The 12,546-nt window shown below is 37.4% G+C and overlaps 3 protein-coding genes across 14 annotated transcripts in view; 1 reads left to right on the forward strand and 2 right to left on the reverse strand.

Annotated features, from left to right (window-relative positions):
* LOC105671611 (uncharacterized) overlaps positions 1-12,546 on the forward strand; it is a 149,362-nt gene that overhangs the window by 57,627 nt on the left and 79,189 nt on the right. The gene's annotated exons all lie outside the window — the stretch shown is intronic.
* Positions 1-12,546, reverse strand: part of LOC105671620 (neuronal growth regulator 1-like) — a 225,160-nt gene that overhangs the window by 49,258 nt on the left and 163,356 nt on the right. For both annotated transcript variants that reach the window (XM_012365916.2, XM_067350200.1), the window contains one exon: positions 2,714-2,829. In XM_012365916.2, the coding sequence (XP_012221339.1) occupies positions 2,714-2,777 (64 nt within the window). In that variant the 5' untranslated portion in view covers positions 2,778-2,829. The remainder of the gene's footprint in view (positions 1-2,713; positions 2,830-12,546) is intronic.
* LOC105671618 (major royal jelly protein 1-like) lies at positions 9,430-12,060 on the reverse strand. Of its 2 annotated transcripts, none has more exons than XM_012365914.2 (6): positions 11,768-12,057; positions 11,362-11,528; positions 11,015-11,230; positions 10,644-10,815; positions 10,225-10,457; positions 9,430-10,080 (listed from the first exon to the last, which is right to left on the reverse strand). In XM_012365914.2, the coding sequence occupies exons 1-6, from the start codon at positions 11,985-11,987 to the stop codon at positions 9,814-9,816; spliced, it is 1,275 nt and encodes a 424-aa protein (XP_012221337.1). In that variant the 5' UTR covers positions 11,988-12,057; the 3' UTR covers positions 9,430-9,813. The 2 variants fall into 2 exon arrangements, with proteins under 2 accessions (XP_012221337.1, XP_012221338.1); XM_012365915.2 differs by having other exon boundaries at positions 10,009-10,147; positions 11,768-12,060.

Raw genomic sequence — 12,546 nt, forward strand, 5'->3', positions numbered from 1 at the left:
AGATGTGGAAAATATATTTATGGTAAAGCATCTCGTCTCAAGTCGTCTCGTTGGATAAACGACCTCGGTGTGTTCCAAAATTTGCATCTCTGTCTTATGTAAGCATTCAGGATTCACGCACCGTGAATTAACTACCAGCGTCTTGCTGCTAAAAGCGTTTGTTTTCGTTGCGGTTTTCATATACATGCTGTATTCTCGAAAATGCGCTAAGTCGCGCCAAAGTTTCGTCCTAGATTTGCGCAAGCGGTCATAAATCTGCGTTAATATGAGCGAAACAATGTTATACGGTGTGCGATATTGTGCACGCTATTCGAAATTTCCGTTTTCATATTTGCGTTCAATAAACGATGAAATATACAAAGAATAAAAGGGATGAACCGCCTGACAGCCGCGAGGTTGACACTGATAAAACAAATAATTCTACCGGAATAAATATTTCCGGGACATTTTTGCTTTTTGGTTTCACGGCTTTGAATGTGGAATGCGTAAAGATAATATAAAAAGATCGCAACAAACTAATAAGTACTATTCCATCTAGCTTTATAATATTACACGTAGCATTCAAGTTAATTAAAAAAAATTTTATTATGCTTTAAAAAAATTATTTTATAAAAATAAATTTTTCAACGCGAAACGAAACAAAGTAAAAAATACTCTATGTGTATGAAGTTAGCCCCACACTTTAATACAATTAAAATAATTGAAATTGTACTGCATTGTACTAGTTTTGTACCAAATTGTACCGTAGTTAATTTTTTGAAATCACGCGCGGATTTACAAAAAATCGAAATTTTTGAATTTTTTGAGTAGCCCCACACTTTTCGAAAAATGATTTTTTCTCGACTGTACTACATTGTACTAGTTGTACCGAACATTGTACCGTTTGAAAAAAATTCCTAACAAATTTGGATTTTGAGAAAAACGAGAAAATCGAAAAATTTTGGACATTACGTAATTACGGCAAATCGGCTATTTTTTAAGATATCGAAACGCGGCCAACGGAGTTCGAAAGAGAATTGTTTGTACCGGTTTGTACCGCTTTGAATTTTGTTTGCACCTCAACCGGACCGGAAGTACCGAATTTTGCAATTTTTAACAATACGTAAATACGGTAACTCGGCTATTTTTTAAGATATCGAAACGCGGTCCGGTTGAGATGCAAACGAAATTCAAAGCAGTACAAACCGGTACAAACGATTCTCTTTCGAACCTCGTTGGCCGCGTTTTGATATCTTAAAAAATAGCCGATTTGCCGTAATTACGTAATGTCCAAAATTTTTCGATTTTCTCGTTTTTTTCAAAATCCAAATTTGTTAGGAATTTTTTTCAAACGGCACAACGTTCGGTACAACTAGTACAATGTAGTACAGTCGAGAAAAAATCATTTTTCGAAAAGTGTGGGGCTACTCAAAAAATTCAAAAATTTCGATTTTTTGGAAATCCGCGCGTGATTTCAAAAAATTAACTACGGTACAATTTGGTACAAAACTAGTACAATGCAGTACAATTTCGATTATTTTAATTTTATTAAAGTGTGGGGCTAACTTCATACACATGAATACTCTGTTTAAAAACGGTGGCAGAACGGATTCTGTGTGCAAATGTTTGCGGATATTTACGGACTCATGAAGCTATGTATCTATCTTTTCATTAATTGGAATTCGGTTTATGATATGTGAATTACGCTCTCGAGCAGCGATGAAGGGGGATAAGGAAATGATATGTCTGTCGATTCTTTTTGTTTCTCGGTTCCTGTTTATCTTCTTTGTCCCTTCCCTCTCTGCGCCTCTTGTTCTAGCTATTAACCGTTATCGAGATGATTCTTATCACATAAAAGAGGAACTCGTTAGCGCACGAGGACTATAAATCGGAAACAACGGAATCTCGTTCAGCTTCCACGAATACGAGGGCCTGTCTAAATTCCTTATCGGACGCATTTTGATAGTTATCCGTGGTCGTTTGATATATTCATTAATATTTTCGGCAATATTAGACACGTAATACAATTGTTGCTTGAATAGACAAATAATTACAACTTATTTCTCCATTAATAAACACTAAATTTATTGTACATTTATTTTAATAATTATATAATTATATAAAAAATATGATTATATTAATAAAATGAGTACATGATATTATGAAAGAATTATTTATTATTATATGAAAAATTTAATATAATTTTTTCGAACTATTCTTTTTTTAATTTTAGTAACTTTAGTGATAAATAACGTTGCAAGACAAATTTTACTCGGAGAAAATGTTATGCAACTATATAATGTACGGTATTCTTTTTTTATTCGTCGGTAAACGATTTTATCTGATGTAATAATCTGCTAATATTACGAAGCTACTGCCGGAAAAAAATTACATCCTGACAACTTAACAGATATTGCACGTGAAGTGTTTGCATTACGCGTTAATAAGTTATATAAATATAATGTTTGCTGTGCATTTCAGTCTCAGAATCAGTTCCATTAGCAGTTCGAGCCGCGTCAATGCGGATCGTTAATCACGGTATCGATAATTTGTTTAACGTGTCAATTAATTATCGTTAATTATCGACTCAAGTCGAGCAAATGCGCAATTTTCAAAGAGAGCCGCGCCTGAAAGCGAGAGATTCCAATTGCACGACGCTCGATGCTCTTTTTTTTTTTTCCTCGGCGTTGTTGCATTTTCCGACGAACGAATGTTGAAGAAGAGCTTCACTTACCGATCGGGTGTATCAGGTGCCGCAATGATGCCAGCAGCGGCAGAATCAATAGAAACCGGGCCATGATGGCTTCGATTCAGACGTCCATCTCGCGTTCATTCACGAGGCCGGTGCCTCTGCAACAGAAAAAAAGCGCATACAACTGCATTAATAGCGCGCCGCAGTCTTCTCGGCGCTGAATTAAGTCTCAATAGGGGGGGGGGGGGGAGGCTCTTCATGTCGCGGAAACTGGTCGTTCATTATTTCGATGATCGATCAAGTATCGTCCCGGAACGAACGAATCAATTCATCCGTTCTCGTTTTGCGCTAGTTGCAAAGTATCTGTCTCTCTAACATTCTTTTCCTCCGCTCGAGCTATTTATTGCATTTTTATTGCGCCATTCTGCAGACACAAAGAGCTCTCCCGCTCGTTAAAGATGAGCTGTCTTTCATTTATGACAGGATTGGAAACTGATACGAAACTAACTTTCGAGTGAGCGTTTCTCACGGTAAACTCTTTCTTTTGTTTCTGCTTATAATGCACACTTGTCTCAATTTATCACTTTTTATTTCAACCGCGGTGTTCACCGAGAGAAGTCGTTTATGCGCGGTAAGTTTTTCAAAGTATGCAAACTACTTTCCCGTAAAACCAGCACGGTTTTCAATAGCATCTCGTAGTAGTAGCTAGGAGAAGAGCGACGGAGGAGCTTACCACGGAACGCACTTGACTCGGCCGCACTCGAAGTAGCAGGGCCGCCTAATGTAGATCATGTTCATCGTTATTAGCTCAAAAGGAGAACGGCGTGGAAAAGAGGGTCCACTATGGAAGAGAGAACAAAAGGATGAGGAGAATAATGAAAGCAAAGAGCTTTCTAACGAGCCTCGCTCGCGGCTCTGTTTAGTCTTATCGTGTACGAGCGAATTCATGTGTGTACTTCTTCGCCGGAATTGCGGTTGATACGCGCCACTGCGATATCGACATCGGCAGTCACAGCAAGTGGTGGAATTATTTCGATATATATCACTGATTCGATTCACTTGTCAAACATTCGAATGGGAAAATCGTAGGTATATCGAAATATGGAATACTTGGTTTTGAAATTTGACACTGTGATATATGTCGGAGTGATTGCTAATTGATATCGAGCGTGTAAACGTGATACACGTGTTGTATACGTACTAGTGACACAATTAAATGTTACAGAATAACAATATAACAAATAAAAGTGTCTGATAGTGTTACTGATATAAATTTGGATGCTACATAGTGAACATTAAATTTTCAAAATTATCGATGGTACGATCTGAAATGTGTTTAAAACAACCAACAATTTAATGAGCGAAGTTTGATAGTTTTTTTTATCATTAAAGGCTTTCAAGTTAATCGATGATAAGTAAAGTAAAACGAGAAGATTGTTAATATTTCAGATTTTTAAATCAGATTTGAAATTCGGAAGTATTAATATCACATAAAATATTCAATCCTTAAATATACTTTGAAAACTTTACTAGAATATAATATTAGAATAAAAAGTATGTCAATTTGTAAGATTCTTTTAACTTTCTCGCATAACTACATTGATTAATAAAAAGTATGACATTATTATAAGATGTCGATAATAATATAACGATATTAATACGTGTTGATATGATATTTGATATTTATATAGAAGTGAAAATTGCGCGAGCAATATATTGTTGGAAAGTAGACCAATAAATTCACACTTTCTATTTTACACAAATCTTTCCATCAATCTAATATTATTCTCGTTGCTAACTACATCTTGTAACGTGCAGTAACTATTTGTAGCGTTGATCGCTGAACGCCAACCGCTAACAGATATACGACAAATGCGTGCGTGCCCGTGTCACGGACGTTGATCGACGTCGGCGACGTATCGACAATGTTAATCTGTCTCGCCGAAGGGTTGCGCCCGTACCGCCGTCCGTGCCCATGTTACTCGCATCAGTGACAGTATCGGGCTGTAACGTAACTTCCGTGTTACGCTGATGAAAGAGATGTTCCGGTTGCGACGATTTTTAGTGGGATTGCTGGCGACATGTGTCCACGCGCAGGGAAATGAGTGAGACCGGGCTCACATGTTCGAGTAGCTAAATGCCACAGGTGATTATAGAGAGTGATTCGTTATTAGTGATATAACTGGAAAAAAAATGGCTTCAACATACAAAAACAAATCAAACGATGTAAAATGAAATTTTCAGAATAACAGACTTTCAGACTTTGTTGTTTACGCGCGTGTTGAGTTTTATCTACAATTTTTGATATTTTAGTGATGCCAATTTTTATTTGTTAAATTAACATTCTTCTTACTTAAATAAAATATTAGGCATTATATCGGATATCCATTTATAATAAATGTTGGACTTAGCTACTCAGAATAAATTTTCAAAATATCCTGTCGCAATCCTTGAGTTTAATTTCGACTCTGATAAATTTATTCCATTTCAAGATGCACAAATATTGATATTTCTTCTCTTTCGACATCAATTAAAAAATATTTTGCGCAAGTTTGCTTAAGCTTGTTAGACAAACATTTATCTAGATATCGCGCATGTTAGTCTGCATTACAGAATCGGGTTTACTCTACATCACAAACCGTCGACCTATCTCGAATTACACAAACCGCGAACGAGACCTATATCGATCGGATTGATTTCAGCGCGGAGTAGTTCTATATCTATACACATGAGGCATCGCGCTTCAGCCAGTCGAACGAAAATGCGTTCCGCGCATTACATGGCGGTGGAAATGGCGCGTATAATCCCTTTGAAAAAGTGCAGTACGTCGCACTAGTACGCGGCAAATCGGGCTGCAAAGTGTGACGCATGTTGCAAATCCTTTCGTTTCATATTTCAAACCGGGAAACGCGCACGTCAGACATTATTTCTACTTTTGCCACTGTCTTGACTCGCTCCCCTTCGGCCGATATCTTGGCGCGACTCACTCTCTCGCTCTCTTTCGAATCATCCTTTTGTTCCTGCTCCGAGTATCCGCGATGATAAACGGTTAGCTCTACTGAGTCGTTCAAGATACGGTTCAGAGAAATTATTAGCCTTGTACTCGCTCTCGAGAAAAGTAAAAAAAAATGAAGGAAAGAGATTGATGCTGTTTCTCGCTTCAGTATTTCCACGAACTTTATATCGTTTTGCTTGACTCGTCGAGATTTTGTACAATCGACGAATCTTTATTTGCATCTCTTTGCGAGTTAAATTTTTGTTCGCGACTTCGCGGCGAGGAGGAGAATCAATTGATGTTGTTACGGTAATAAGTTAAACTTATTATTGATTAATAGCGTCGACATGCGGCGTTAGAATAATTATCATTGTTTCCGCGTTAATTAGTATTTGATATGTGTACTATATTGCTACCTTTAAATACGATCACCAATAATTAATATCTCATGTTTTAATCTAGTGGAATGAAACCGGCAAACGGCTAATAATAATCTAATATCTAATAGACTGGAATAATTTAAATTCAATTTAGTCGAAATCACGTTATGTGAAAAGGCGTGAAAAACTGTTATCGCTACAATTGCAATCACTGCCAATTGCATTATAATGTGTACAAGTTTAGAGACATTCTATTAACCGATAAAAACTCTGTTATCGCAAAGTTTAATCTAGTAAATGATGTTTCTCGTCCCTCGTTTACTATCACAACACCCGAATTTATGATCAAGAAACGGGATGTAACGGTCGAATAAATAGAGCACCGATTTCACCTCCAGACTAGGTTTACAACGTGAATGATCGTCGTAAAATTTGGGCTGAATTGGGTTAGTTTAGAGATAGCTCGATAAAACTGTTTCCTCCCGAGAAAGGCCCGGCGTTTCTTCATGGGACTTCGGGGACGGGAGTGCGGGTTAGAGTCGAGAACGGCACCCGGGAAATTCCCGAGACGTGTAGCGCCGGGGAAGAGAATTCGCTTATCGATCGGCGGATGCCGAGCAGGCTTCGCGTTAATAATTCGCGAGTGGGCGGCGAACGGGACACGATGAATGCAAATCGCGCGACGACGCCGCATGAATATTCGCGACTCGCCGCGAGCGCGATTTACAATCTGCCAGATAAGATATGTATCTTTTGTGTGTACATAGAACGACCCGAGAGCGACGTGTTTCGCGTCGAGAAACGAATCGCACGTTCGGTATTGCGTGAACGCGAAAGCGGGACTTGAGTCGTGCGCCAGCGAAATGTGAAATGTTAAACATTTTGTCCGTCATGTACGATGCACCATGATGAATACCGCGGTAGAGATTAACAAGAGTCGGTATATTAGCGCGTCTCATTTACGTGAAATGTAACTAATTGCATATTTGAAGAGTTACTACGAATGAAGAAGAAAGAAAAAAATATATTTATTAAAAGTTATAACGAAAATGTATAATTTTTAATCAGCTTTTTGCAAAGTTAATTTAAATTATCGAAATTGCCAGGTGTACAATGTTTTAATTGGTGTTATTTATGCAAAATTTGAACACTTATTATCGCAAGTGTGTGGACTTTTCACGTCGACTGATGAAATTATTTCATTGACATTTTTCTCTCGTGCGAGGAAGAGGCTCACTTGTATTTTCTAGTTTTCGGCATGTAGCGCTGATACTAATTTGTCAGTGGTGTGTTTCTTGATTCCTTCCGGCAGTCGTAATACAGACCCCGGGCGGTGTCTTCTGTGGAAATCAGCGAGATTTATGTCCGTTCGCCGGGACGTTTCTGAACGTAATCGCGTAATAAAATGTAGCCAAAGCGCCGTCACGCGACAGACATTGTTTCACGACGAAAATTCCAGGCGTCTTATAAACGTCGCGGCATCGGGACTGTACAAATTGCTCGTGACAAGGATATTTGACTCGCCCTATTTGTGCGCGTCGAGCTTGGAATAATTCGCGAGCCCGTGGTTTGCGACCGCTACGGTTTAACACGTATGGTTTAATACGTCGAATGCCATGGCGAATGCCGCCGTCAGCTACTATGTTTGATATTGACGGAATTTTGATGCTGCCTATTCCAATTTGCGACTCCAGAAAAGACGGAATAATACGTTCTTTCTCCAGCGGTGTCGCGTTTTTCCACTGGTTCAGTGCGATGTTAATTAAAATTAAATATTCTTCCTTAATTGACCGTGTTTCTTTTTAAATTAACCTTTTAATTAAATTTTCTTCTTTAATTAACCACGGCTTCTTTTTTAATTGACGCAATTAATCAACCAGCCGTTTATTTAATGCAGACACAATGTATCTTTGTCGATGTAACATTGACGTAAAATGGATTAAAAGTAAATCGCTTTTGTTTGTTGCCAACAGCTATTCCTGCCGACGCAGTGAATGAAACGTGGCAAAAATCCCATCGTATTTTCATGTCCGGTTTAAAACGAAAAAAATAAAGAATCGGTATCAAAATCGGAAATGCGGGGGCTGAAACAGGCGTTAAACTCGTACCGACAAAACTGACGAGCGTGTGCCGACCGAGAACTCTCGACCGCGCCAAAATATCGTTGATGAATTATTCGGTCCAGCCGGTGAAATAACATTGTTAATCGTGAATTAAATTATTTCGGCGGGTCGAGAGCTATTTACCATACGGCGCGATTATTTTCCCCACCGTATTTTACACGGGAGAGAAACAGAAATGACGAAACGAACGAGAAGCATTATTCGAGCGCGTGCGTTTCAATGCGCGTCTGATCCGCGATTAATCCGTCGCAATTTACGCCTGAGCGCCGCAAATTCGTAGGCCGCAAATCAATGATAATCCCTCGATCGACATGTGTGTTCGTGCACGGCGTGAATTTGTAACTCTTTTGTAAATCAGCCCGTTTCGCTGTCCGCACGTGTGTTGCGAAAGCGATGTATAAAAATTATGGAGATAAATAGATACAATACAATATCGGATGTGCAAAATCTGCGATTCCACGTGTCACGTAGATGAATATCAATGCTCTTTTGACACACTTGAAAAATTCAGCAGTTTAATGTTTCTCTTTTTTCTCGATATTATCATATTCGAGAAAAGTTTGAAAGTTTACAAACACAGATATACAAACTACATTTTATTCAGAATTATGACATTTTTCTGTAAGATTAGAAATTATTAATTATTAAGATAGTATAATATACAATTATTATTGTCGTTATAATAAAGCTGCGCCAAAAAAAGTTTTTTCCTATTTTTGAAACTTTTTCCTTCATTATCTTTTTGCGATGGTTGATTCAATTGTAGAAAATCAAGTCTAAAAACTGCATATTAGGGGAAACGAAGCGACTGTGCGATAAAAAGCATGTAGCTAGTAACCATATTGCAACAAGCAAACTCCGATGTAACCGCGACATTGCTGAAGCGTTCAGATCACTCAAGCGTCACGGATACTCCCGTGGAAAGTTAACCGGAACTTAAAGGAAAGCACGGGAGAACTTACGTTAATCCGATTATGTGCGATACGAGATAGGGAAGCAGGACGGAAGGTCGCCCTTTAAACGGAGCAACTTGCGTCATTTTGCATCGTTGCGGTGGGGTCGCATTAATGCTATCGTCTATCTTTCGCAAAGTTGCAAACGAGAGATTAATAAAATCGGAACGCGCGTGATTAGCAGAGCTTTACTAATCCGTTGTAATTAAAATCTCGATTTTATCGCAAACAAACAAGACGAAGTAATTATAAAAATTACTTGTTTAAACATTTTTAAAATTAACGCATGTGTTAATGATTTTAAAAAAAAGTTTTTTTTGTATTGTATTTGTAACACACTTTATTAATATGTTGACTAAATTAAAAGTTATATAATTGTTTAATTGTTGTAAAATACAAGAGTTTTATAATTATAAAGAAAAATTTTTGTATACATTTTTGCGTATTTCGCATGTTTAAGGGATTTATATATATTATTAAGCTCGCTCGAAATTATGTTTGAAGAGATCTTAAAATTATTAATTATACGCATACACATCTTTTACAAGACGATTAATGAATTATATGTACAGAAACATAAACCTCGAGATTGAAATTTTTTAAAAGTAAACTTAAAATTAAAGAAAAAAGTAGGTCTACAAGATTCCCTTCATTTTCTTACAATATGAAATTATGCATTTTTTTAACGTTATCATTCATTATATATTACATCCCGATACCAAGATATGGAAGACTCGAGCTCATAGTTGCAAGAAGCAAAACAACTCGTATACTTTTTCACTTCTTCTAAATCTATCGAGAAAATGCGAATGTTTGTCTCGTTTGGGTCTAATGTGGCAGTAGTGACAGTATGAAACCTATTTGTTAAGATGTATAAGTAGGAATAACTTTTCCTGTGTGTTATCACTTTCATCCCACTTGAAAATTGCAATTTCTCAGCATCATCCGCAATAATCTCCTTGAAATCAATATTTGTTTGTTATAATGAAAATCGTATTAATGATTGTTATAAGATTGAGCAATTGCTAGTAGAAAATAAATATTTGGTTATTAAATAGTGCATAATCGCGTTTAAGAGAATAATCACGTTTAAGTGTCTTACCATAGTGTTAGGATTAATTTCATCAGAAGTGTCCGCGCACATAATGGATGTTTGCGGAATATTGCTAAAAAATATCGCACAATCTTTGGATGCAATCGGTGCTGTTTGGCCTGTTAATGTACCCGCCATTTGAGTTAATTCACCAGTTTCGTTGGCATTTAGCCCACATTTCTGTAGTGTCCAGTTGTTTATCTTGTATATGTTGTCTCCCGCTAAAGCAGCGTAGTACAAATCTAAAATATTCGCGATAAAAATGTTAAAAATAGTTGAAACGCCATTGTTGCAGGAAAATTTTCTATATGTATGTATTCTTATCAGTATGTGGAAAATGCATGTAAAACAACAAGGTTGATTTCAAACTTTAGGTATGCTATGGAAAGCACACGAAACAGTCTCGCTTTTTTTAAGCGATTACTTGCCTTTGCGAATGAGTGTTAAACCGAGGATACCATCGTTGAAAGAGAAACTTTCATTCTGTACGGTGAAAGTGGTATCAATCGGTTTCATGTAATCGGATTCGAATCTGCAGAATTTCGAAGTTTGCGCATTCCATACCACTAAACCGTACCCTTTTATGTCAGCCATATACACCTATGCGCGATTTGATTAATGTAAACGGAATTTGTATGAAGTCGAATATCGACTTAAAAATGTGACATCAATATTAATAATAACATTAATAATAATTACATCAACAACATATGCACAAGAGCACAGAATAGAGATTATGCTATGATTATTACTATGATTTTAGCGCGGTATTATATTGAAAAGAATATTTAATACTAACGGTCGCAGTGTACGCTATATTCCTACAATGCCGGGCGTGGACCATCGGTGTCACCAATAATCCTGTGCCATTTCGGTTGGTAGCAACGTTATCGGGAATTATAGCTCGTCTAACCAGTTTGTTAGTCGATAGATTAAAAATTAATAATTGTGCGGGACAAATTTTATCGTCTCCGATTTTGCCGCAGTCCAAAACAAAGAGATGATTGCATATAATCTGAGATAAAAATTATATTTCAGATATCGGCAATGCCGACGAAATATCGTGAGCGCAGTGCCGGTGTCAGAATTTATGATGTTAGTGAGGTAAATGTAATTATCACTTGGGTGAAAAATCTCGATACTTACATATATTCGGTAAACACCGATAATGCCATCGCATTTATTATTCTCATACCAAGACCAATCTGGATACGGACGCAGTAGCGGTCCCCCTTCTCCCATTTTTTTAGTTACCGTCATCAAACTAGCTGGCACACCCTTGTTTCTTACCGCAGTCATGAATACTCTACCATCTACAAGAATTTTGTTGTAAACGGAGCTTAAGATGTTACGAGATGTATTTATTGCAATTTTGTTGCAATAATGATGCTATTTTTTTGCACTAGCAAAATATGTAATAAAACGTACATTATGACGACATCGGGAATTATAAGTAATGAATCCTTCACGTATAGATATTTTTGTTAAATTATATTTTTATATAACATCATACTGTGTGTTAAACTAAACTGTGTGGATAGTGTCAGCTTACCCGGTGCCATGTCCACATCGTATAGAACACACGCGTTAACAATATAGCTGCCAGATTCTATCGCTAGTTGTCTATGCTTCGAATTCTTCCAGATAAAGTCAACGAATTTCCATTCGCGCAATGTTTTTAATTCGAAGCCAAGGTTCAATAGTGCTATTGATAGAATCGACGATAGAAACAAAAGATGCCTCATTTTTAGCGAAACAGATATAGTCAACATTATTACGCACAACTAAACTATCAGTAGACACGTACCTAGCAAGCTCGAGTGTAAGAATGACACTGGTCTTGCAGCGCAATGCTGGTCGGTATTTACGGCACGTTCTCAAAGTGATATACAGGGTGTTTTATAATGTCCGTGTCAACGCTCGTATACGAATAGAGTGCGGTAAACTGAATAGAAAAGTCCTTTACCGTTTTGCAATTTTCGCAATAGTAATTGAGATATTAATTAAAAGGGATTGACGAATAATCGCGCGTTGCGCGTAACTAGATCGTGGGCTGTACACTCTAAACGTGACAACAACGAGGATTAACACGTAGCGAGAGCAGGAGTGATATGCGTTGTTATTTTTCGTTGCCATGCGATTCTCATTGCTGTCACGCCTAGAGCGTACAGCCTACGATCTAGCCGCGATCAACGCGCGATTATTCGTCAATCCCTTTTAATTAATATCTCAATTACTATTGCGAAAATTGCAAAACGGTTAAGGGCTTTTCTATTCAGTTTACCGCACTCTATTCGCACACGAGCGTTGGCACGGACATTATGAAACACT

Source organism: Linepithema humile, chromosome 2 (genome assembly GCF_040581485.1).
Source record: "Linepithema humile isolate Giens D197 chromosome 2, Lhum_UNIL_v1.0, whole genome shotgun sequence".
Classification (NCBI taxonomy): domain Eukaryota; kingdom Metazoa; phylum Arthropoda; class Insecta; order Hymenoptera; family Formicidae; genus Linepithema; species Linepithema humile.

Excerpts from the sequence above, each read along its gene's own strand:
- LOC105671618 (XM_012365914.2), bottom strand. The coding sequence starts at position 11,987 with ATGTTGACTATATCTGTTTCGCTAAAAATGAGGCATCTTTTGTTTCTA. Across the intron at positions 10,458-10,643 it reads TTTAACACTCATTCGCAAAG|ATTTGTACTACGCTGCTTTA; the intron begins GCAAGTAATCGC and ends CGAATATTTTAG. Across the intron at positions 10,081-10,224 it reads AAATTAATCCTAACACTATG|GAGATTATTGCGGATGATGC; the intron begins GTAAGACACTTA and ends ATTGATTTCAAG.